General features: G+C 41.1%; 1 protein-coding gene across 1 annotated transcript in view; it reads left to right on the top strand.

The window, feature by feature from the left end:
* Positions 1 to 16121, top strand: part of LOC120313111 (protocadherin-15-like) — a gene marked incomplete at its 3' end in the record, with an annotated part of 204033 nt that extends 187912 nt beyond the window's left edge. The window contains exon 8 of the mRNA XM_039354646.1: positions 15937 to 16121. Coding sequence (XP_039210580.1) covers positions 15937 to 16121 — 185 coding nt within the window. The remainder of the gene's footprint in view (positions 1 to 15936) is intronic.
* Positions 16122 to 25285: the final 9164 nt, after the last annotated feature.

Genomic DNA, 25285 nt, shown 5'->3' with positions numbered 1-25285 from the left:
TAGTGGAAAAAAGTTCTAAACAATCTTTAAAAGAGCAAAGAGCCAAAGCCTGAGATAACTAGATGTGTGTTATGATAGGTCTGCCTGCCTGTTGATAGTAAGCTGATTTTTCTTCCTAGCTTTTATTGCCAAATCTCACAAGAACCAGAAGTCTCAGGTGTTATGAAGTACAGCTGTTCTAATCTTGCAATAGCCAGGTCTCTTCATTGTTTATGATGACAAGAAAGACCCAATTTCCTTTTGGCAGTCTCTCATCACCTTCAAGAAAGAAGAGCAGATGAAACTCTGTCTGCTGTGTACTTTTTCCCTTAGGTGGCATAAATAAATGAAGACAGACACACATACATCCATGCATGGATGTATATACAAGTACATACTGTATATGGACACGCATAAATGTATATGCAATATTTGCAAGAACGGGGTGAGTCAAATTGGCCAGGCTAACAAGAGCACCATCTGTTTTATAAGTGGTTTGTCAGATTATACACATATCCCAAAGGACAGAGCTTATGGGACACATTGCTTGTTGAAATGCACAGCTGGATCAATTCATGCCCATATTTGTGGATGCATATATAAAATTATACAAAGCACAACATTTGCAAATATGAAGAATTAGCTTCATGTGTAGATCACCATTATAAAGCTTGTGTTGACCGTAAATCCCATCATAGGGCTTATTCTCTGATTCCCCCCCCCCCCATGAATATTGTTCAACATCCAGAGTATTTTTAAAAAGTGTGTTCCTTCATAATTCAAAACCAGGACTAATTCTGATATCCAGGTAGTGTGAATTTCAATCTAGCTTAGCCTAACTGACTATTGTGCCAAATTGATCAATCTATGCAGTTTAGCACAGAACTGTTCTGACGTGTAGTTCCTGCACCATCCATGGGAGAACTGGTGTTCTGCCTGTTTGTTTACATTGGGATCTTTATCTGAGAGGAATTGCAGCAACTGTTATGCAGAAGTAGAAGCAGAAGTGAAAATAAAAATTTATCATGAACTAAATTATTAACTAAAAGTGAAGAGGAACTAAAGAGCCTCTTGATACGATGAAGAAGGAGAGTGCAAAAGTTGGCTTTAAACTCAACATTAAGAAAACCAAAATCATGGCATCCGGCCCTCTCAATTCCTGGCAAATAGATGGGGAAGAAATGGAGGTAGTGACAGATTTTATTTTTCTGGGCTCAAAGATCACCTCAGATGGGGACTGCAGCCAAGAAATTAAAAGACGCTTGCTCCTGGGGAGGAAAGCTATGGCAAATCTAGACAGCATACTAAAAAGCAGAGACATCACCCTGCCAACAAAAGTGCGTATAGTCCAGGCCATGGTTTTCCCAGTTGCAATGTATGGCTGTGAAAGTTGGACCATAAGAAAGGCTGAGCGCCAAAGAATTGAGGCCTTTGAACTATGGTGCTGGAGAAGACTCCTGCGAGTCCCTTGGACTGCAAGGCGTTCAAACCGGTCAGTCCTAGAAGAGATCAACCCCGACTGCTCTTTAGAAGGCCAGATCCTGAAGTTGAAACTCAAGTACTTTGGCCACCTAATGAGAAGGAAGGATTCACTGGAGAAGAACCTAATGCTGGGAAAGATTGAGGGCAGTAGAAGAAGGGGACGACAGAGAATGAGATGGCTGGATGGAGTCACTGAAGCAGTAGGTGTAAATTTAAATGGACTCCAGAAGATGGTAGAGGACAGGAAGACCTGGAGGAATGTTGTCCATGGGGTCGCGATGGGTCGGACACGATTTCGCAATTAACAACAACAACAAATTATTTTCACAGGGCATCTTGATTCCTTCAGCTTTCAATATTTTTCCCTGGTTGATGGTGAGGTTAATACATTTGTCTAGTCCAGTGGTTCTCAACCTGTGGGTCGGTTAATACATTTGTCTAGTCCAGTGGTTCTCAACCTTTTGGGGGTCGCACAAGCCTTTCACAAGGGTCGTCTAAGACCATCGGAAAACACCTATTTCCAATGGTCGTAGGCAGGGCTTGTCAACCGCCTTCTCTCCCTCCCCCCCCCTGCTCCACCTCACTTGTTTGTGGAAAATATGCTGCTTGGCGGCAGTCTGCATGAACTCTACCAAATGTGCCCTGCAGGGGGCACATGAAGAGAGCAGGTGCAGAGCAAGGCCCCGCCCTCCCCAGAGACTCATTGTGCAGCAAACGGATTGACTTCTTCTCGTGCATGCAGGTCAGCGAAGGGGAGCCCGCCGCAGCACCTAACTCCTGCGCCCATCAGCTGGCGACCGCCCAAACTTGCGCTAGCTGATGCAAGAGGGAGGGAAGGAGGAAGGGACTCTTCCTCCTCTCCTAAGCTTCAAAGCACGATCGGCTTCCCAAGGGCACCACAATCCTCACGAAAGTGGGGGAAGGGGGGAGAAGCAAAGGGGGCGAGAAAGCTCGCGGCGGGCTCGAAGAAGCACCTGTCAGCATTGGTGATGAGAAATTCCCCACAAACCTAGGGAAGGGGTGGAGAAAAGGAGCCCCCTTTGGGAGGGAACCGCCACCTTCTTCTCCTTGGCTTTGCGCTCTTCTGTTCCTCAGCAGCCGGGCTGGCAAGCCTTTCCTGGCTGGAACTTCCTTTCCTTCCCTCCCTCTTGGTCTCTTCGTTCTTCCCTCCCTCTCCCATTGTCCCTTCCTTCCTTCCTTTCCTTCGCCTCCCTCTTTGTCCCTCCTTCCCTCCCTCTCCACCTTGTCCCTTCCTTCCTTCCTTCCTTCTTTCCTTTCCTTTGCCTCCCTCTTTGTGCCTCCTTCCCTCCCTCTCCTCCTTGTCCTTTCCTTCCTTCCATCCTTCCATCCTTTCATCCTTCCTTCCCTCTTGTCCAGGATCAGGGCGAGCATCTACAGCTGATCCGCGCTTCTGCAGCTGTAGCTGCTCTCCTTGGCTCCTGCCCAGCAAACTTGCTCACTAGAAAGCAAGCCACTTGCTAATTTAGCAAAAGCGCAAATTAGCTGTAGCCCGGCACTGATCCTGGAGCTTCTGCTAACTTAGCAAGCAGCATGTCTTTTGGGGAAGCTGAGCAAGTGAGCTGGGTGGAGCTCTCTTCTGTCTCTGCCTGTGCACAGGCAGGTTTGCCGGCAGCAAAGCCCCCAGCCACGCTGGCAGCCTATCCCCCTCTCCTTGTCCCTTCCTGGGCACGGAGGGGGGAGGAAGGAAGGGACAAGGGGAGAGAGGGAGGGAAGGAGGAAGAGACTAAGAAGGAGGTGAAGGAAAGGAAGGAAAAAAGGAAGGAAGGGATAATGGGAGAGAGGGAGGGAAGGAGGAAGAGACTAAGGGAGGTGAAGGAAAGGAAGAAAAGAAGGAAGGAAGGGACAAGGGGAGGGAAGGCAGGCAGGCACCCACCCCAGTCTCATCCCAGAGACCCACAAATTCCCCCCCACAGGCACTCTGCAACCTGAGTGATCAGCTGGCCATGCCCCCCTGGCCATTGATCACGTGACCCTGGGACATTGTGAACGTCGTAAGTATGAATCAGTTGTCAAGCAGCCAAATGTAAATCACAGGACGCTGGGGATGCTGCAACAATCATAAGTGTGAAAAATGATCATAATTCGCTTTTTCAGTGCTGATGTAACTTCTAACAGTCACTAAGCAAATTGTTTTAAGTCGAAGACTACCTATACTTACCCATTTTTTTCCTTTTTTTTTTTTTGGGTCAAGTTTTTGATACCCCTGGCCAGCTGGATGGGGGGTTGGGGGTCACCACAACATGAGGAACTGTATTAAAGGGTCGTGGCATTAGGAAGGTTGAGAACCACTGGTCTAGTCCAAACTCCATTGCAATATCTTGGCTGTATATTGAGGCAGTGTTGAGCAGTGATTCTATTTCAAATGGTCTTTTTCGATAGAGCTTCAGATTGTCCATGTAAAAGAGGTGGGATACTCTGGCAGATGACTTGTTCACAGAAGAATCAGCACAATTACAAAAGTATTGAGAATGAGTCATCTTAAAAGATTCCTTTCTTGGTATTAATCACTCCCACTCTGTCACCATTGACTGGCAACCATGTCTTCCATTGTGCCCTTGATCTTTGCACTAAGTTTCTGACGTTTCCAGGTACGTACTATCTAACTACATGGCAGGGAACTGAATGCCTTCCTCTAATCAATCCAAGCTACGTTCAAACTGATGTTTCTTCTCTTTCAGTTTTCCAAAATCATCATGTCAATTAGGAGTTGATCTTTTGTTCCTCTCTTGTTTGGGCAGTTTCCTTTCCGCTCAGGTACAAAGATCTTGTTTTCAATTAGATGCTGTCGGACTACATCAGCTACCACACCAGTTAGCAATTTGAAAGTTGTTGGTAAGCAGTTTGTCCTGTAGTTGCTTGGTGCTACCTCTTTTTTTTTTTTTTTTAAATCTTGCGTTATCAGGTAGGTAGTTTTTGCCAGATGTTAACCAGTCTTCAACTTCATCTCTTTGCAGTATGTTGTTAAGTTGCTTGCCAAGGAGTGTTTGCAGACTATTTAGATATTTAAATTAAAAACTTTGCAGTTTGTCTTCATCTGGTGCTGACTAATTCTTGAACTTCCTTGCTCGTTTCTTCACTGTTTCTGATGTTAGTACAAGTTATTTCATTTCAGCATTTTTTATTCTTATCACCTCTTTTATGCAAGCTGCATTCTTGTTGTATTTGTTGGATTGCCCCATTGTCCCAGAGTTGCACTGTTTTTTCTTTGTCAGATATTGACTGGTTCACTGCATTCTCTCCATTAATGAATTGGTAGAAATGTTTCTGATTCATTTGAAATTGGAGATTCTGCCTGTTGTGTACAATTCAAGCTTCAGATCTTGGTTTACAGCTCTTCCTTAATCTTCCTTGTTTCTTGATCAGGTATTCTTTGGTCTTCTTATTCTTCAGTTTCTTTTCTTTCATCTGTTCTAGCTTGGTTGCATCTATTCTTAGTATGCAGATCTTATTTTCCAGCCTGATCTTCTATTTTGGTGATGTTTGTCTTTTTCTCTTGTTTGTTGATATAGCATCCAAGGTATACAGTTATGCTGCACATTAGTTGGTAAGTTTCTTATGTGGACCTCTTACTTATATTTGATATTACATTTGTCACCAGAAGTTCAGGAACTCCAACACCTAGCATGGTCCTTATTGACCTGGGTCATGATCCAGAATGATTTCTGTAAATTATGTCTCCCTATATTGTTGATGGGAGAAATATTTTTTTGTCTGGCTCCTTTGATTAGAACTGTCCAGTATGGTTGAATTTCTCATAGTTCTCTTCCACAGAGCACACAAGCCCCACAACCACATCAAGATAGTGTCTCACTGGCAGTTCTTATTCTTTTAATGATAATGTGTTCACAACAATGTGAAGTCAAAGTTCTTTTATACACATCAATTTCTTCCCAAGAGCCTACTGTAATAAATGTGCAAGTGCAAGCAGCCTGGCCTTTTGCAATTGACAGATGGAAATTTTGTCAATTTAGAGATTTTCTAACTACTTTTTCAACTCAGTGTTCCCACCAATTTTTCATTACTGGAACATGATAATTTTTACAGATGTTGCAGTGAATCCATAACACAGGCCACTGTGTTACATTGTTCTTTATAACTGGGTTGTGTAATCTTCTTGCATTAGCTGAATATATGATCTACCGTTTCTTCTACTTCTTTGGATAATCTGCACTTTGAATCATTTGATGATTTTTTAATACTGATCTTGAATGTATTTGTGTGAATGGCTTGTTCTTGCACAGCCAAAATCAGAGCTTAAATTTCTTCTTTTTTTAATATTCCAGTTGTAGACCACTGCCAGGTTTTATTTTTATCCACTTTCCCCTCAATCCGTTCCAGAAATTGACCATTTTCCTTGCCAGCACTCTGTTCGTGTTTTTACTACATTATTTTAATATTCACTTTCTGTTTCCTGTATATTTAGTGTGTTCCAAATTTTAACTTGCATCAGTGCTTGTTCTTGGATGTCTTTTATATAATCAGCCAATGCAAGCTTTTCTTCTTCAGTAATTTGTTTGACCTGAAGTAAACCTTTGCCTCCATTTCTGCTGGGCAGGTATAATCTATCAATATCACTATGGGGACGTAATATATAGTGAATTGTCATCAGTTTTTGAGCCAAGCTGTCCAGTTCAGCTTCTCTCCAGTTAATAATTCCAGTAGTGTATATCATATCACAAGTATGGCCCAGTAATTGATGGTTTTGATGATGTTCAATTTCATCTTTAGCAATGTTTTCACTCTTTGCGGATATATGCTTTACTAATCACATTTTTAACTTGTCCATGCTTGATGTTATCTAAATGTAAAATGCCCAGACTCTTGTAGGCTTTGTCCTAATGGTTCCTGATGATTTCACCTTTCAGTATTTTTGTTCCCTTATTGTTTGTGATTTTATCCCATTTACTGCTACTGTAGCAGATTTCTATAGGCCAAATTCCACTGCTTTATCCATGCTAAAAATTCTTATAGATTTTGTCAGTGACTGGATTTCAATTTCTGATTTTCTGCAAGGTCATTTATATAAAGCAAATGTGAGATTTTAGTATTTTTGGCGGTTTACTAGCCAAGATTTATTTTCTCCAATATTATTGAAAGTGGGATCATGGCAATGACAAATAATAAGGGTGATAATGAGTCACCCTGGAAGATGCCTATCCTAATGCTGACAAACCCATATTTTTTTCATTCCCAACCACCAATTCTGTCTTCCACTGCTTCATTTTTTTCTATAAAGAGACCAGTGTTTTTACTGACAGTTGTTTCCAAACATTTGATGATACAGCTCTGTAGTAATGAATCAATCCAGATGATATGTAATTTGGTTTAGCAACTTTTCCAAATCCAAGAATCATTTTATCATTCAGAAGTTGATGTTTCGTACCTCTGATTTCCCTTTTATTTCTTTTCCATTCTACTGGGATGATGCTATTTTCTTTTAAATAATCGTGGCTGTTGTCTGCTACTATACCTGTGAATTACATAAACATGATAGGCAAGCATATTATTGGCCTATAGTTTCCTGGTATTGTTCCTTTCACTGGGTCTTTTTGAATCAGATACATTTTTTCTAGTTATTAACTACTCACTAATGTCTCATTTATGTAATATTTCATCAAACTATTTAGCTATAGTTGGAAGTAAGCTAGTCAAATATTTGAGCCGAAAAACATACAATCAATCATTTTCAGAAAATGTTCAGTTTTTAATCATTTTTACTTGATATTTAACAATTTCTGCTATTATTAGGTCTTCAATTTGATTTTTACTAAATTCATCTTGAATTCATCTTTTATCTATCCAGCACTTTTATTATAGTCTGTACATGTTTCTCATAGACCTTTCCAACACTGGGTTGTTTCCTTTTTGTTTAGTTTTCTATTTTCTGAATTTGAATTGCCATTTGTAGTTTGATAGAATCGCCTCTGGTCTGATTGAAGTAGCTAATTTTGCTTAAATTGGATGATTCATGCCTCAATTTTGCCAGCTATCATTGTTATTTGTTGCTCTTAGATTTCCAAAATTTCTTGAATTTTTCTGGTGTTAAGCCAATGTTATTTTTATTAGGCTTGTCCTGATCCTTACATTTTTTTTTAATTTTTGTTCTTTTGTGTTTTTTAAATTATTTGCATCTGATATTAATTTCTTTACCGTGGCCTCTAGTATGATCTACTTTGGAAATGAATATGATTTTGCTTTTGGTTTTCTTTTCTTTTTTTCTTTTTAATACCCAGTTCTTCTGTTAACCCCCACTGCTGTTCTGTAGGCAAGCTGTTCACTCTGTTCAATAGATGCTATTTTTATTATATGCACAACAATGTGAAATCACTGCTGGTGGGTTTTTAGCTGGAATGAAGACAGTGAGTTCTTCCCAAGAAACTAGGATGTTATAATGTATTGGTATAATATATGTGTGGATCCAAGCTGTGGGGCCTTTTCTGTTGATATCTATTATTCATTACTTTAATTTTAAAAAAATTACAATCACAGGAGTGGTGGGTGAGTTAAATCAAACCTGAAGGGTATATTTAGCCAATGTATAATTATTGTAAAGATAAACAATTGGATAGAAGGTATCTGTATTGTTTTACATATTGGGAGGTTATTTTTTTTTTAAAAAAGCATACAATATTTTTGTTCCTGTTGCTTTTATTTGTTGTTGCAAAATACATAGCTCGATACCTGACAAATACATGAATCCATTTTTGAAGTCTTCTTGGAAGTGGTTTCCAGAACCTATTTCCAGAATTCTTTTGCATCAGTTCTGGGCTCTCTGATAGTCACCCATACACATAGTAACCATTGTTCAATCCTATTTCAGAGCTCAAATAAAGGTGATCACTGATAGGGAATACTAACATTGGAGACTATTATAACTGATTTATATTTAAGTGCTAATTATCCTTAGTAGGTATGTTTAATATGTGAAAGCTTCGTACAACCTGTAATCTTCAAAGTAAAAATAAATCCATGGGCCCTGAGAAGTGGTTGAATAGAAGTTTGAAGATGCTCGTTCTAATTGTCTACCTAGAATGGATTTCCACTGATTGTTAGAATTTAGCTGAAAGATTAGGATTAGCTTTAACAAACCACAAGTTGGACAGGCTTGTGATATATGAAAAAATGCCTATTTTTTCCCCTTTAAAATGATTGCATTGACTCTCCATTGTTTCTTTTTTTTAATGTTTTATTGGTTTTTAAAAAATACAATCTTTAGTGCTTAGTAAACAATGTGTTGTCTGGATTCACATATTTAACATTAACTTCTTCAATATAAATCTGTTCAGTACTGCACAATCCAGTATTTTTTCCCTGATCCTCCTTTCTTCCCCATTTTTTTTTCATTTTCCCCTCATTACACAGTTACAATTCTTCTTACTATTGATGTACACAAAGTTAGATATAAATTTTAAATCTAACTCTCGCTTTCTTTCTTTCTTTGTCAAGTAGCTTTCCAAGGCAGAGCAATTAAGTCGCCCAAGAAATTTCTTTCTATTTTTCTAAAAGTTGCTTGGCATGAGGAAGACAATTTAGTTAGGGTATTTTTTGGGGGGGGGGGATTCCACCCATTATATTCCTTAAGCAACTCCCACTTTCCTTCTCCCTCAATTTCTCTTTTAATTTTTTGTCTCCCAAGCTGTGACATTTCCTTTTTCCTTATCATCAGGTATATTTTGCAGATCTAAGGGGTAAAGCATCTTTTCTTTTTTTGTTGTTATTAGTATTTTATTTGTATATGATAGTTTATATTTCCCGTCTTTTATCTCTTCCATCTCTGTCCATTTCCTCTGCTTCATCTTCTGATTTCTGGTTTATTTGTTCATACGTTGTAGTCGTTGTCTGGGAATTTTCTAGTTGTAGATTCAGTTTGGAAATTTATATTGTCAAAGTTATTTTTAGTCTCATTATGGTTTCTTTTTATGTCCTCTTTGTGTGCAACAATTGTTTGGTGAATTAGTTGTAGCATAGAGTATATTTCCTTCTGAAAGGTGTTTATTTTTTCTTGTGGCATCATTCCTGGAGATCCTCTAGTATCACCAATCTTAATAAGAGTAAAACAAAATTTCATCTAGTTTTCTGGTCTTTATGTGTAGACTTAATAATCCAATAGATTCCAGAATAGTCATAAAAGCAATATTTTGTAGTGATCTTTTGTCTCAGGTGTCCAAGAATTGTTGGTCAGGCAAGGTTGATGTACAATGTTCAAAGTGTTCAAGCACCCTGAAGACAGCTCAAAAGTCTCTCTGACATAGTTAAAAATCAAATTTTCTTCTCTCTACCAATAGTTCTTGAGATTAAAAGTCCAAGCTCAGTAAATGTTTATAATCCAAGAAGGTCAGGGTGATAAATATGCCAAAATATTTTCCTTTATTGCCAGCTGTTCTTCATTAAGTTAGAAGTCACCAGGAAGCCAGGAAGCTAGTTGTAGTGCTATACTCAAATCCACCACTAGATGTGATTCAAAGTCCATTTTCCACTCTTTTCCAAGACAAAGGATTGATTTCTTATATTTCACCTCAATGCTTTTTTTTCAAAGAGAAAAGATTAACAATTATCTCAGTTCTCAAATTTATCAAAACTGTAGCTTTATGTTACTTCCACTTCAGTATTATGTATTTCTGTCCCATATAAAAGAAATTAAAACACTGCTTCCGTTCATGTTCAGAGGTTTCTAGCTTCTTGGGAGCCTTTCCCAGGAAATTCAGTTATAAAATAGTAACAAAAGGATCAATGTTCTCACCCAGTTCCAAACATGCTGTTTGCGATTGCTGATTAGTGCTTTTCTTCTTCGGTTGTCAGCTACTAATGGCTGCCCACAGGAATGCTGGTTTGGAGGGCTTTCCTTGGATCAAACAGAAAGACCATTGTCTCTCTATGATCAACCCCTCCTTCTTCATCACCTCTTTGGGGCAACTTTAGGCCCTTTTAGGGCCCCCAGCAGGGTGAAATCGGGCACGGAAGACAGAGCCTTCCTGTGTCCCTTCCACCACAATGCAAAACCGCGACTCTCCATTGTTTCTGATAAAAATTATCAGTAATAATTTATCAGAGGAATGAATATGCAACAGTCTACCAAAAAAGCTTAATAATCATGCATAAGAGCAACAATAATAGCAATAGTGTAAAGATATGTCATATGATGAAAAGTTAAAGCATCTTGTTTTATCCAGCTAGGTGATTATAATATCTTTTATTGACAGGTTTTTAACAGTCTATTGGATCATTGATTCTTTTTGTTTTTTTTTAAATTGTATTAGGAGAAAAATTCATTTATTACTGATTACACTGATATGTATATAAATCAGAATTCAGTATGTCTAAAAGCTAACTTTAACAGTCTTTGATGTGTTTTGAATAATACAAACTATTGGGGATATTATTCAACATTTTAGGCAAGCAGAAATCTATTCTAATGTTATGAGAAATATATGCATTTCTTCCTTGCTTTGAAACCGTCTTAACTAATAAAATAAGTATTATTTTTGTTAAGCCTTTGTTTTTGTTGTGATGCTGTTTCCTTTTTTATCAGAAATAGTACTTATACTTAGTTGGTGCATCAATTCTGGAGATTATTATACAACAATCTATAATTTACTTTTCTTTATTGTCAAGCAATTTTTATCTTCATGATAGTTCTAATTGCAACATGTAAAGTAGTGGCATATTAGTGTGTGATAATTATCTATAGTAACAAGTAAAGCATATATGTTCCTTACTAAGCCATATAAATAACTAATGTATGTTCAGATTGCGAAAATGAGATCTTCCAGAGAAAGCTAGATTAATACATTCTAAAGATGACTTGTGTTCCTTTCTTTTAATTTACTTAATTTAAATCCTCCCTTTCCTCCAGCAGTTCAGGCTGCTTAATGTTACAGTTCCTTCTCTCATCCTTGCCCCAAATCAGCGATGAGCTACATTGACTGACAGAGAGTGATTTGGCTCAAAATCATCCAGTGAACTTCTACAGCTCAGAGTGGACTTCATCCTGGGATTCCAGAATGCTAATTTGACACCTTAGCCACTATTTTAAACTACCTCTTTTTTATTTTAGATTTATCCAGGTTCTCTATTAGAAGCTGGAATTGTTCATTTCGTTATGAATGTATGAGAACATTAATGCCTTTGGACAGCTGTCTTGTAGAATAACTACATATTCAGCTGTTGCAATATTTTCCTCGGTTGCATCTCAAGGTACTTTGTAAAATTGATAAGTTGCTATTTTTTTATAGAAAGGTAATAGATTGAAAAATAAATAGCTGAGACAACATTTTCAATGAAAAAGAACTACCTGATGTAAGCAGATTCTGTATTATTCCATTCTAAACAGATAGACACAAATGCATCCATGTTTCAGTTATAAGGAATTGTTTATTTGTTGCCTCAAAAATCTTATAATTGCATAAATAATATAAGACTATTTTTCATTACTGAAGAACTTGGATGTAACTTTTTTTTAAAAAAAATGTTTTGGATAGGTAAGAAGAATGTCAGTCTTACTTTAACAAATATAATATTGTTAAACAGATACTGAGCTAGAAAATAATCAGGTCTTAATGACAATAACTCAGACCACATGAATCGGATTTATGACCACGTGATTCCCTTAAGGATCACTATAAAAACAGTTTAAAAATTGGATCCACTCATGTGGCTGCCTCAACCTATGACCATAATAACTTACAACCAAAATGTTGGTCCCTATTGTGGTTGTAAATGAAGGACTCTGTATTGACCTATAATGAAACCCTACATAACTTGGCCTCAAGGTTATTCAAGGCTATTTTCTCTGCCCATTTTTTTTTTTGTATATCTGGATATAGATGTTATGGATTCCTTTATCCTGGGAAGTTGTCATTGGGGTGCAGGTGTATGAATGCAGCAGCCCAGAATGGGACATTTGGATTCACCTGTTCCTTGGAGATGATCAATAAATATATAGTCTTCAACAAGCTTTTGAGCTGGATCATAATCTATGGTTATGGGATTGTCTAGCATTGTTAAAAGTTGAATTTTGAGCATGGTGTTTGATTTGGTTTGACTTTATGCTTATTTTCTGACTTCTACTTAGTACAAACATACTTTTATTCCTATGAAACTCTTAGAGATTGGTAAATAGCTGATAAATTAATTTTATAGAGTTTGAGAGAAAGAAAAAAGGAAATAAGGTTTCATCGTTGAGGCTTCTGACATTAGCACGATGACAATCTGTAAAACAATTATGTGTTACACCTCTACTGAAGTCTCCCAAATGGCAAAGGGTAAAAATTTCTTTCTCATGCTTAATACATAACACCTTCTGACATTTTTCTTGGCCTTCATTACAGAAAACCACTTTAGTACTGACAAGTCTTGGTCTGTAGTTTTAATTTATTTTCTTGGTTCATTCAAAAGAAATTGCAAATTATTTTTTGTGATGCTGCAGATTAACTAAAAACTAGAACATGCCTCCCCAAATTTTATTATTATATTTGTTACCCTAAAGACCGGTCAGTTCAATTAGTTGATAAGAACTTGGCTATATTTCCTTATCCCTCTCTTGGTAGCTAATTTGCTTTGATATGGAATTATGCAAATAGAGGTGGGAAGGGAAAGGAATAGACTCTTTTGGAGCCCGGGAGATATTAGGAATTATTTTGGGATTAGTTGGGATATTGAGAGGGGATTGCAACAGGCATTTAATCTACTGTATATGTTTGATTTTTTCTTTTCTCATCGAAGTTGCTTTCTGCTAAAGTGGATGACTTAACAGATGGATAGTTGGAAAATCACAGAGACCCTTATTTCAGTAAAACTATCATTCACTTATACATTGTGTACACTTAATATGATGTGTCAGTGGGTTGGCTGAAATGCAATAATAATTCCATACATTTATCATTACTTACTTTTTAAAGTTAATACATTGCTTAATGTTGGATTTCAAATTGGATGAGAGTTTAAGGAATATATTTTAAAAAAAGACTCAAATGATTTATAACAGTCCTTCCCTTATTTATTTACTTATTTTAAAGTATTAAGAAAGGACAAACTCTAGGGTCTTTATAGTCTCTCTCTGTGGGTGTGGGTGTGCGTGCACCCAATATTCTCTTCCATTCAAAGGGAAACTTAGTTGGCAATCTATTGTACAATGTTCTATTGAAGATATTTGGTTAAAAAAACTGTGCTATTTTTATCCAGCATTTATTATTTTAAGAAATGCCTCCTATATATTCCTCAAGCCTGTTGAGGTGAGGGAAGAGAGAGAGAGGGAGGGAGGGAGGGAGGGAGGGAGAGAGAGAGAGAGAGAAAGAAAGAGGGAGGTTGCAGGTTGGCAAAGGAGTAGATTAAGGTCATATACTTTCCTCTTATTTATTCAGCCTATGTGCTGAATATATGTAAAAGAGGTCTGAACTGGAATTGGTTTTAAAACTGGAGAAAGATACATAGGTTCTATTGAGTTTTTGAATAGCCCTGGGTTTCTATATATACAAAGTCTCCTTTCAGTACAGTAGTGACCTTTGTACATGCCTCTTAACAATATCTTTTCTAGATATATAGACCTGGATATGACAATTACTTTCCGAAGCATAAATATATGATTTTTGCACATTAAAAGGAGTGTTGTCTTACCTGAATGCCTTTTCTCAGCATGATGATGGATAATCCATGGATTGGGTTTCCTGAAGTCCCTTCTACCCAATTAGACTAAGTCTGAGAGATAGCCATGCCTCTTGCTGGGTCATGTTTACCCAGTTCCGATGAAGGCGAAGCAAACAGACAAAGTCAGATGCGTTGGTTTCCAGACTCCTGTCACAGTGCCCAGTAATCACTAAAGGGTGGGAGTGGATTATCCATCCTCATGCTGAGAAAAGACGTTCAGGTAAGACAACGCCTCTTCTCCAGCATGAGGATGGATAATCCACGGATTGGGACATACCAAAGCCTGCCTGTCCCTGGGGGGGGGGTAACAGACATGGCCTGTGATGCAGGAGATGACACAACCCTTTGTAATACTCTACGGCCAAAGGTAGTGTCAGCAGAAGCAAATCTATCAATTTTATAGTGACGGATAAATGGGGAAGGTGACGACCAGGTCACTGCCCTACAGATGTCGCCAATGGGCGCCAGAGTAGCCCAGGCCACAGAGGTGGCCGCACTATGAGTAGAGTGAGCCGTGATACGCGAAGGAATGTCTAAAGACTGTGACTGTTATGCCCTGGCAATACAAACCTTAATCCACCTGGCAATAGTGGAAGAAGAGACCTTGAGACCCATAGAGGCAGGACTGAAGGAGAGGAAAAGTGCCTCAGACCTACGGAAAGAAGCGGTTCTCTTAAGATAAATGCGTAGCACCCTGCAAACATCCAAGGTGTGCCATCTGCATTCCACGTCACAAGAAGGACTAGGGCAGAAACTCAGCAACACCACCTCCTGTGACTGGTGAAACAAAGAGTTCACCTTAGAAATGAAAGTGGGGTCTAAACGCAGGATCACGCAATCGGGGCGAAACAGGCAGAGATCCTCTCTGACCGAGAGGGCTGCCAATTCAGATATGCGCCTGGCCAAGGTCACCGCCACTAGAAAAGCCACATTCATAGATAAGAGATTGAGAACGAAGTGGTTTGAAAGGAGACCTGGTAAAGGGCCTGCAAAACCATCGAAAGATCCCAAGAGGAGTACTGATGAACCATTGGCAGTCTAGTATTAATCACTCCTTTTATGAAAGAATGGATCACCGGATGGTGGGCAAGTGAGGAAGAGTCGTCACAAGAAAGAACTGTGGCCAGAGCCGCAACCTGTCTCCTGATAGTACTAGGAAACAGACCATTATCCATCCCATCCAGCAAAAACTGTAGAACCTGAGGCATCATGAGAGATGACAACTGGATGTGATGCTTGGACATCCAAGATACAAAACTCTTCCAAGTAGAGTTATAAACTCTATTAGTTGATGGGCATCTAGATGCCTGGATCATATCAATGACCCTCAGAGGATAAGTTTCCTCAGTCAGACGTCTCCCTCAAGCGCCATACGGTTAACTGTAGCCACTGAAGGTCGGGGTGCCGGAGCGCCCCTTGACTGAGTGCTATTCGGCCCGGGGGTATCTTCCATGGAACTGATACTGACAGGCTCATGAGATCGACGAACCACGGGCACCTCGGCCAATGAGGGGCTATGAGGACAACCTCCGCCTTCTCTTGACAGCCAGAAGTAGAGAGAGCGGAGGAAAAGTGTAAAGAAGGCCCTGGGGCCACGGGATGCGCAGAGGATCTACTCCCTCCGACCCCTGTGACGGAAAGCGGAAGAAAAACCTTGGAAGTTGGGAGTTCGCTGCCGAGGCAAATAAATCCAGAACCGGGTGGCCCACCCTGTGAGATATTGCTAGGAACAGTGCTGGATACAGTTGCCACTCTGAATGATCCACCATTGCCCTGCTGAGAGCATTCGCCTGCTGGTTGATTGCCCCCGAGATATGATCCGCCTTGATCGAAGACAGATTGGCCTCTGCCCAAGAGTAGAGCAGTCTGGCTTCTGTCATCAGAGAACTCGACCTGGTGCCCCCTTGACTGTTCACATGGGCTTTGGCCACTATGTTGTCTTTGAGGATGAGAACGTGCTGGTCTCTCACCTTGTGACTGAAATGACACAATGCCAGGTGAATTGCCCTGAGTTTCAGCCAATTTATATTGTGTTTCAAATCCTCCTTGGACCATCTCCCCTGGGCTATCTGAGATTGGACGTGAGCCGCCCAACCAAAGAGACTGGCGTCTGTGGTGAGCACGATCCGTGATGGCTCTCTGAACTTCAAGCCTTTGTTGATGGCCTGAGAACTCCACCATTGGAGTGAACTTGATACCAGAGAAGTCAACCTCACCTGCCTGTTGGAGGATGTTAACTTTCGCCTCTGAAAGGGGAGGAGGAACCACTGAAGGGCTCTCGAATGTAGTCTGGTCCAAGGTACGATGTCGATGCAAGAGATAATCTTGCCTAAGAGCTGGGAGAGAGTGAGAAACGGAACTGTCCTGGAGCATTGCACCTGGCAGACAAGGGCCCTGAGACTGGCTATGCGATCTGGTGACAGGTAGACCATGCAGTGTGTTGTATCTATCACTGCTCCCAGATGAAGGAGCCACGTGGATGGAATCAGTTGGCTTTTGAGAAAATTCACCAAGAATCCGTGGTTCTGGAGCACCTCTATTGTACAAGCCACCTCCGACCACGCAGCCTGGACCGACACTGATTGAATGAGGATGTCGTCCATATAATACTGGATCCGAATGGAATCCAGTCTGGGGTGAGCTGCCAGAACTGACAAGATCTTCGTGAATACCCTCGGGGTGGATGAAAGGCCAAACGGAAGTGCTCTGTATTGATAGTGATAAGATCTGTAGCAGAATCTGAGAAAGCTGCGATGTGGTGGAAATATTGGGATATGTAGGTACGCCTCTGTGAGGTCGATGGACGTCAGGAGGTCGTTCCTTCTTATGCTGGCCAAAATGGATTGCAGGGTCTAGATTTTGAATTTTTTGTATACCAGGTATGAATTTAACCTTTTTAGATCCAGAATGGCCCTCCATCCTCCCGAGGTCTTTGGAACTATAAAGAGTATTGAGTAAAGCCCTCACCCCCTCTGATCGGGAGGGACCGGTTCTATCACTTTTATTTCGATGAGATGGGAAATGGCCTCCTTCATGAGGACCCATTTTGACAGGTTTGAAGGTGTCAGACAAGAAATGAATCAATTTGCTGGTTTTGAAAGAAACTCTAAGGTCAGGCCTTGGTGAGGGTGGGCAAGACCCAGGCATCAGTGGTAATGTTCCCCCAGTTCTGAGAGAATAGGGAGAGCCAATCGCCTATGGAGGGTCCCTCCCTGGAGTCACTTATTCCTCCAATAGGGATGGCCCCCCATGCCCCGAAAGGGCCGCTTAGACTGCTGTTGTTGTTACCTGGACTTGGGGCAAAATGTTCCATTTGACGGTCCGATCTGGGAGGAAATGAATGTGTGGGTTGTGACCAGTTAGAACCCTGGGTGTTGCCCCGGAATCCCTGTCTGCGATAAAAGGGAGCAGACTTTCTGTCCGATCGCCTGGCCTGGTGAACAAGTACCTTTTTCTTATCCTTGTTTTCTATCAAGTATGGCTCCAGGGCTTCCCCAAACAATTTTCTACCCGAGTAAGGAGTGATGGCCAAGCACCTTTTGGATTTTAAATCCGCCTGCCATTGTTTCAGCCAGAAGCAGCCGCCTGGTAGAAACATTGGCTGCTATCGCCCTGGCTGAAAATCTGGTGGCATATAACGTGGCATCGGCCGTTGTATTCCACCGCCTCTAATAACTTACCCAACATTTGATGGGCGCGTACCTGATCCTGCGGGATCATGCCCTGAAGCTCCTGGAGCCAAGTGATAGAAGATCATGAGAAGAAAGAGACTGACATGGGAGCCTTTACTGCCCACCCTGATGCTTGATGCGCCCTTCATAGTGCGTACTCAGATTTCCTGTCCTCCAGTTTTAATGCCTCTGCCATATCTCCAGCGATAGTGGAGTTTGAAAAAATGGGAGTAAGGGATGTGTCCACAGTCGGGACCTCCAGAAGGTTAGTTAAGGATGGTGCCATACTAAACACCTTTTTGTCAGAGGACCCTGGGACAGGAGAGGCCCCAAGATTGATCCACTGTTTCCTTACTGTGTTGGCAAAGAATGGAGAACAAGGGATATGTCTTTGAGTCACCGTGGGCTCAGCAAACAGAGGATTTGAAGACTGACTGGTGGAAGGGGTGGGTTGTGGATCTGGCTCTGGGGCAATCTGGGATGTGGTCATGGCCTTGGCTAGAATGGTCTTGAAAAGAGTGGGATCAAAGAGGCCTACAAAAGGGGAGGGTTCCTGAGGAGCATCCTCATCATCTGATAAAGCTGTCCCCCGTGATTCATCAATTTCCGAATAAGAATCCCCATCAATGAGGATTGATCGGAAGCAATGGAATAGGCATATTCAGGGGTGGTGGACCGATGATGGGAGGATGCCGGGGGTTGGGATGAGATACTCTTTAATACCTGCATGAGCATGGATTGCAGTTGCTCTGGCGCAATTGTCTATGAAGACTCAGGGCGGAGGCCAGTGGCCGTGGGTATGAACGTGGCTGATGGAGTAGGTTGAGGATTAAGCAGGAAAGCCCCCCAGCTTGGACTAGGATTAGATGTCATAGGACTAATAGGTCTAGATTGGGATCCATCCTCTGGAAACAATGGCCTGTGAACCTGTGTAATTGTGGTTACCTGAGGACTGAAAGGAGAGGTCTCAGAACTCTCAGATGCAGCTTGCACCTGTTGTGATGGAGCTGTCTTTTGAGCCTTGGATATGGCCTGATGTCTCCTAGCAGCCTCTTTTTCCGCTGTCTTGGATGGTGCTTTCCCAGATCAGGCCTTTGCTTTTGCTTTGACCTTGCCGGCTGCCTCCACTTTTGGAGATTTGTGTCTCCTTTTACTTGGAGGACTGGTGGGTGCCAGAACCAGTTGAGGCTGTTTGTCTTCAGCCATCACGTTGTGGACTCTTCAGCGCAAGTCTGAGAATGGGTCTAAGAAAGGTAGGAGGCAAAGTTCTAAGGTAAAAAACAGTAGAAAAACTGGTAAAACCAGTATGGGCTCTCGGCACAGTAGGTAGGACCTGAAAAAAAACCCTTCAGCACAAGTCTGAGAATGGGTTGTACCAGGTAATAAAGACTGGAAAACCAGTATGGACTCCTTACAAAAGAGCTAGGCCTGAGACCCTTCAGCACAAGTCTGAGAATGGGTTGAACCAGGCAGTAAGGTCTGGAAAATCAGTATGGGCTCCTTGCAAAGGATCTAGGTGTGAGACCCTTCAGCACAAGTCTGAGAATGGGTCTGAAACAGGCTAGGAGCTGAGGCCCAGAGTGGTACTGCAAAAAAACCTGGTGAAACCAGTATGTGGTAAATAGGTTCTAAGTAAGTAGCAGGGGTAGAGAATCTAACTCCCAATGAACGACAATTCAAACTATACTGCTGCAATATATTGCCAGAGGCAATGACAAGTGGATATGGGTGGGGAAATGTGCTTGGAGATTGTCTGCACTAGTTCGGCCCTCCCCAGAAAGGGGGGGGAGGCTGTTCCAGCTACTCAATAAGATCAGAAAAGTCAATTTAAAGACAAATCTTTCTTTAGTTTCTCACCAATGCAGTTGAGAAAAAAACAACAAAAAAACTGTGCGATAACTTTTCCTCCAAAATGGTGACCGCCAGCCATGTGGCGATCAGCCTCCACGTGACTCTCCATGATGCAAGGGGACCAGGCCCAAAAAACAAAATGGCGGCCGCCAGCCACGTGGTGACTCGCCGGTAGCCACGATCGTCCGGTACAAGTCCGGACGATCAGCTGTCGTTCGGGGCTTCCATTAGGCTCCGCAGTTCCTCCAAGCCCCGAAAACAAAAGAAATAAGCCTCTTGCCGAGACTCCAGCAGCCTGGGACGATCTGCCATCGTCCTGGGCTTCCGCGGCAATCCTCCGACCAGCTGGATCGAACAGAAGACTCCGCAGCTCCCTAAAGCCCTAAGCACAGAAGGTGAACAATAACCTCGTGCTGAGGCTGCAAGCTAACTAAAACCCTGAACACCGAGGTTGAAGACTGAACACTGAGGCTGCAAGCTCCCTAAAGCCCTGATCACCCAAACGGAAAAAAAGAAAAAACAAGCCTCGTGCTGAGGCTGCAATAGCCACGGAAGGCAAGTAATAGGGAGGCAGAGGGGAGGGGTGGAACTAAGGGAAGAAAGCCCAGAAAAGGTCAGCGTTCTGAAGAGAAACTAAAGGGGAAAGGAAGGATAATCCACAGATAGGAAATAAGGGAAAAACAAATTTTTTAATATAACCTGAGTCTGGAGATAATCATCAATGCGTCTTGTCTGGGTGATGACTAAGTCGGAACTGGGTAAACATGACCTAGCAAGAGGCGTGGCTATCTCTCAGACTTAGTCTAATTGGGTAGAAGGGACTTCAGGAAACCCAATCCGTGGATTATCCATCCTCATGCTGGAGAACTATTTGTTTCAGATAATGAACTTTGGAAGCATTAGAAGGCCTTCTGCTAGGTCAGGGGTATGCAACCCAAAGCACTCAAAGAGCCACTTGGACCCGTTTCCCACCAAAAACAAAACACCGGGAGCCGCAAAACCCTTTTGATATCTAAAATGAAGATAACACTGCATATATCCTTTTTTACCTTTATTATAGGTGTGTGTGTGTATGTGTGTGTGTGTGTGTATGTGTGTGTGTGTGTGTGTGTATACACATACATACATACACACACACACACACACACACAGGTTAAAAAAAGGATATATGCAGTGTTATCTTCATTTTAGATGTCAAAAGGGTCTCTCTCTCTCTCTGTGTCTCTCTCTCTCCCTCCCTCTCTGTCTGCCCTTGGTCTCCCACTCCTCTTCCCCCACTCCCTCTCTTTCTCTCTCTTTCCTCTCTCTCTCTCTCTCTCTCCCTCCCTCCCTCTCTCTCTCTTTCTCTCTCTTTCTCTCCCCCCCTCTCCTATCTGCTGCTCACCTGGCAAGCTTCAAGCTGTTGTCCACAAGCTCAGGGGTAGGTAACCTCGTCTCTTTTATGACTCATGGACTTCAACTCCCAGAATTCCTGAGTCAGCCTAGCTGGGCTAGCTGGCTCTTTCCTGCTTCCTGCTTCCTGCAGAGACGCAGCAAAGGGAGGAGCTCCGCCCAGTAAGCTTTTCAGCTGCTCAGAGAACACTGTGAGTGCACTCTCTTTTACACATACACACACACAAAAACACAAACACACACAGAGAGAGACAGAGAGAGAGAGAGACAGAGAGAGAGAGAGAGAGAGAGAGGGAGGGAGGGAGGAAGGGAGGGAGGGAGAGGGAGAGAGAGGGGGGGCAGGGAAGCGCAATTGCCTCTCTCTGTCTCTGTCTCTGTCTCTCTCTGCAAAGGCAGAGGAGGCTGGGAGCCACAAGGGAAGACTCAAAGAGCCGCATGCGGCTCCGGAGCCGCAGGTTGCTGACCTGTGTGCTAGGTATATCCACAGATAGGCAATGCTAATGCAAAAGCTTTTTCTGGATTCCTAATGCCTTGCCTTGTGGCTGTATATCAGTTCCCTTTCCACAGATATTTTTTTGTGTGTGTATCAGGTAAAAGAGCTCCATCTGCAGAAATATGCTTCTGGGCAAAAGTTGTATTTGCTTAATAAGGCAATTTTTGAAAATCTGCACAAAGGAAGGTCTAAGTAATGGAATGTAAAACTGGACATATATAGAGCAAACAAATAACTAATGTATAATGTCAACTTAAGAAGTTTCTGTTGAGACAATAAGTTGATGAAGTTATGGGCAACTACAGCATCAGTTTTGTTTCTACTGAATGAAATATTTTCTGAATATATTTATATTTTCCCACCCAGAAACATGGCAACTATTTTGCAATACCATCAGTTCCAAAAAGCACTAATGCATATACACATATACAGAGAGTGAGAGAAAGATTTTGTCCAATCTCAAGTCTTCCCTTTCTAGGGAAGGTGATGGAGAGAGTGGTCATATGGCAGCTTCAGAGAACCCTGCATGAGGCAGATTAATTAGACCTTTTCAATCAGGGTTCAGACTAGAGTTTGGGACTGAGATGGCATTGACGGCACTCATGGGTGAGCTCTGAAGGGAGCTGGATGGAGATAATGCATCCATCCTAGTTCTTCTTAATCTCTCAATGGCATTCCATACCATCATGGTATCCTTTTGGCCTGGATAGTTTGGCCTTTGGTAGTTGAGCAGCACTGTATTGTGCTGGTTCTCCTCCTTCCTCCAGAGCCAGTTACAGTTGGTAACACCTGGTCTGAAGAGCATTTGGAAACTTCAACTGAGGCAGAAGGTGATTGTGTGGATAGTAAATTATGCCAGATATATGGTACAGGTAACACCACTTCTGTGTTAGCTGCATTGGTTAAATGTTACAGTATATGTTTCTGGGTGCAATTCAAGTTGCTGTCTGTCACCTTTAAAGCCCTACATGACTTAGGATTGGGGGCTGAGGAATTCTGAGAGTTGAAATCCACAAGTCTTAAAGTCGCCAAGTTTGAAGACCACTGATCTAGCAGAATGGGGATGCTGCAGACAAATAATGTCAGCTGGCAGGGACTAGAAGATGGGCTTTATTGTGTAGTGGACTTCAGTAGGCAAGGAGCAGACCAGCATAGTTACAACATTATTTATTAACTCAAACTAGAACTGGAGAACTGCAGGCAATTGCCTATAATTTATACTCTGAGCCCACAGGGCCTTAACCAATCACAATACTTGAAAAACCCGCCCAAATATGAATGTTTAAAGTTTCCCTCCAAAACAGTTGGGGTTAACAGTCAGGGTCATCTAAAGGTTAGTTTCATTTTAGCTTCACAAGCAGTTGGAGTTAAGTTAGTTTCACTTTAGCAGGGATTAACACAACTTTATATATATTCCATACATAACAGGCTTGTCCTGCAATGGCCCCTGCTCTATGGAACATCCTCCTTTAGAGATTAGAATAGCCCCAACCTTGGTAGCCTTTCATAAGGCCCTAAAAAACTGAATGTGTTCTTGAGCTGAGGTGCTGAAAGTGTCAAGGGTTCAGTTTCCTGGCTTTATTGCAAGTAGTTCAGTTGCTAGGTATATTTATTTTATATGTTTTTATTGTTTTAAAATTACTTAATGTTTTAATTGTAATATATTTTGTGAATTGTAGGCCTCCCAGAGTCATTGATTTAGATGGGCAGCTATAGAAATTCAAGGAAGGAAGGAAGGAAGGAAGGAAGGAAGGAAGGAAGGAAGGAAGGAAGGAAGGAAGGAAGGAAGGAAGGAAGGAAGGAAGGAAATATAGTTTCATATATATATATATATATATATATATATATATATATATATATATATATATATATATATATAGGTCTTTGGTTATTCGGGTTTTAAAAATTGGAAGTGTCTTGGCAACGTTTCGATGAAGTTCATTCGTCATCTTCAGGCTGGTGCTTTCGGCTTCATGCTTCATGCTTCTAGGAGCAATGTGTGATTGTAGCTGTTTCCTCCTTTTAACTTAAAAGGAGGAAACAGCTACAAGTTAAGTTAAAAGGAGGAAACAGCTACAATCACACATTGCTCCTAGAAGCACGAAGCCGAAAGCACCAGCCTGAAGATGACGAATGAGACTTCGTCGAAATGTTGCCAAGACACTTCCAATTTTACGTGGGAGAAAACCCGAATAACCAAAGACCTACATACAAACACCCACGAAAACCATATATATATATATATATATATATATATATATATATATATATATATATATATATATATATATATTAAGAATTAAACTAAAAACCGAAGAGTGTTGTTTCCTGGGTATATACATACTTAATAGATAAAAGACGACCACCAGGAAGTAAAAGCAACCAAGTATTTAATAGATAAATAACCGAGCTTTCGATGGCTGTATCACTGCCATCATCGTCAGAGTGTAAAAGCCAGGGGGTGGGGAAGCTTGCTTATGAGTGCAACCGCGCCCGCATTCGGCTCATAGACCTTGCTTTTACTTCCTGGTGGTCGTCTTTTATCTATTAAGTATATATATATATATATACTTAATAGGTAAGCCCTGATGATGCCGGCAGGTGACGACGAAAGCTTGGTGTTTTTTAATTAAACTTTTTATAGTTTTAACTACCCTGGTGCTCATTTTATTTTATGAAATGTGATTGACAAAATCACAACAACTATTAGAAATATTCTCCATGCATTTAAATTGCTATAATTCTGGAAATGTGAAAGCAAGGTTTTGAATCACTATATGCGAATATACCAACTATTTATTTTACTGGAAATTTTCCAAGTGAGAGAGGAGAATTCAGGACTGCTCCTATTATTCGTGTAATACAGATATTCATCTACAAGCTTTATAAACAAACATTCTTTCTAATAGCAGTTACATCTGTTTTCTGCTAGGAATAAAAAAACAGCAAAGGCGGTGCAGGTTGTGTCTTTATAGTAGTAACACTGTGAACTAGGGCCAAAGACTGGAAATAAAATATTGAGTGTTGAGGAAAATAGTTGCAATATATGGAGTCCTTTGCACTCCCTTCAGAAGGACCTAACAGCTGTTTGACTGAACTGCTATTTGCTGTTCACTTACTCACCATGCAGGTAACTAAATGCCTTTCCTGATATTTTACTGAAAAGCAGCAAATTTCTTTTTCAGCACATAGGACAATGACCAGCAGTTCTTACAGAATAAAAGAAAAAAAATATTTTTTTAATATGTCAAGTTCTACATAACAGGGAAGACCAAGGAACTGCAATCACACAGATTTCAGGACAGTGCCTATAATGCTAGTTCTGGGGTGAGAACAGAAAATTGAAAACTGTAAGAGTAAATCCTCACCTAGACTGACAATGAGTTAATTAAGGTGGAATCTATGAAATTTTTCTTCCCACAATTCTCACATCTGGATTGTGTTGTATTTTCTCACCTCAATTGCTCTTCTCCACTCTGCCTTCCTTCCCACACCACAGAGGTTTCAAAACAGCTCTTATAATTGTAAATGCACTGGACATATCAGTCCTATTGGGGATTAGAAAACCATTAAAATCTCACTGTTCCAGAAAGCCTTCGGGTGCTGATTTAATTCTATGGTACAGTTACAACTTATTATATATAAACTTCAAATTTTAGAAGCTGGGCAGGTATGCCTTCCCTTTTTATATATCTTCCCATACTGGACAGTTTTGGGGATTTGTATTGGTCTGGGCTCATGACTACCACCCTTG

This window comes from Crotalus tigris, unplaced genomic scaffold (assembly GCF_016545835.1).
Source record: "Crotalus tigris isolate CLP2741 ecotype Arizona unplaced genomic scaffold, ASM1654583v1 scf7180000018574.274189, whole genome shotgun sequence".
Taxonomy (NCBI): Eukaryota; Metazoa; Chordata; class Lepidosauria; order Squamata; family Viperidae; genus Crotalus; species Crotalus tigris.
This window is presented reverse-complemented; position numbering and strand designations above follow the sequence as displayed.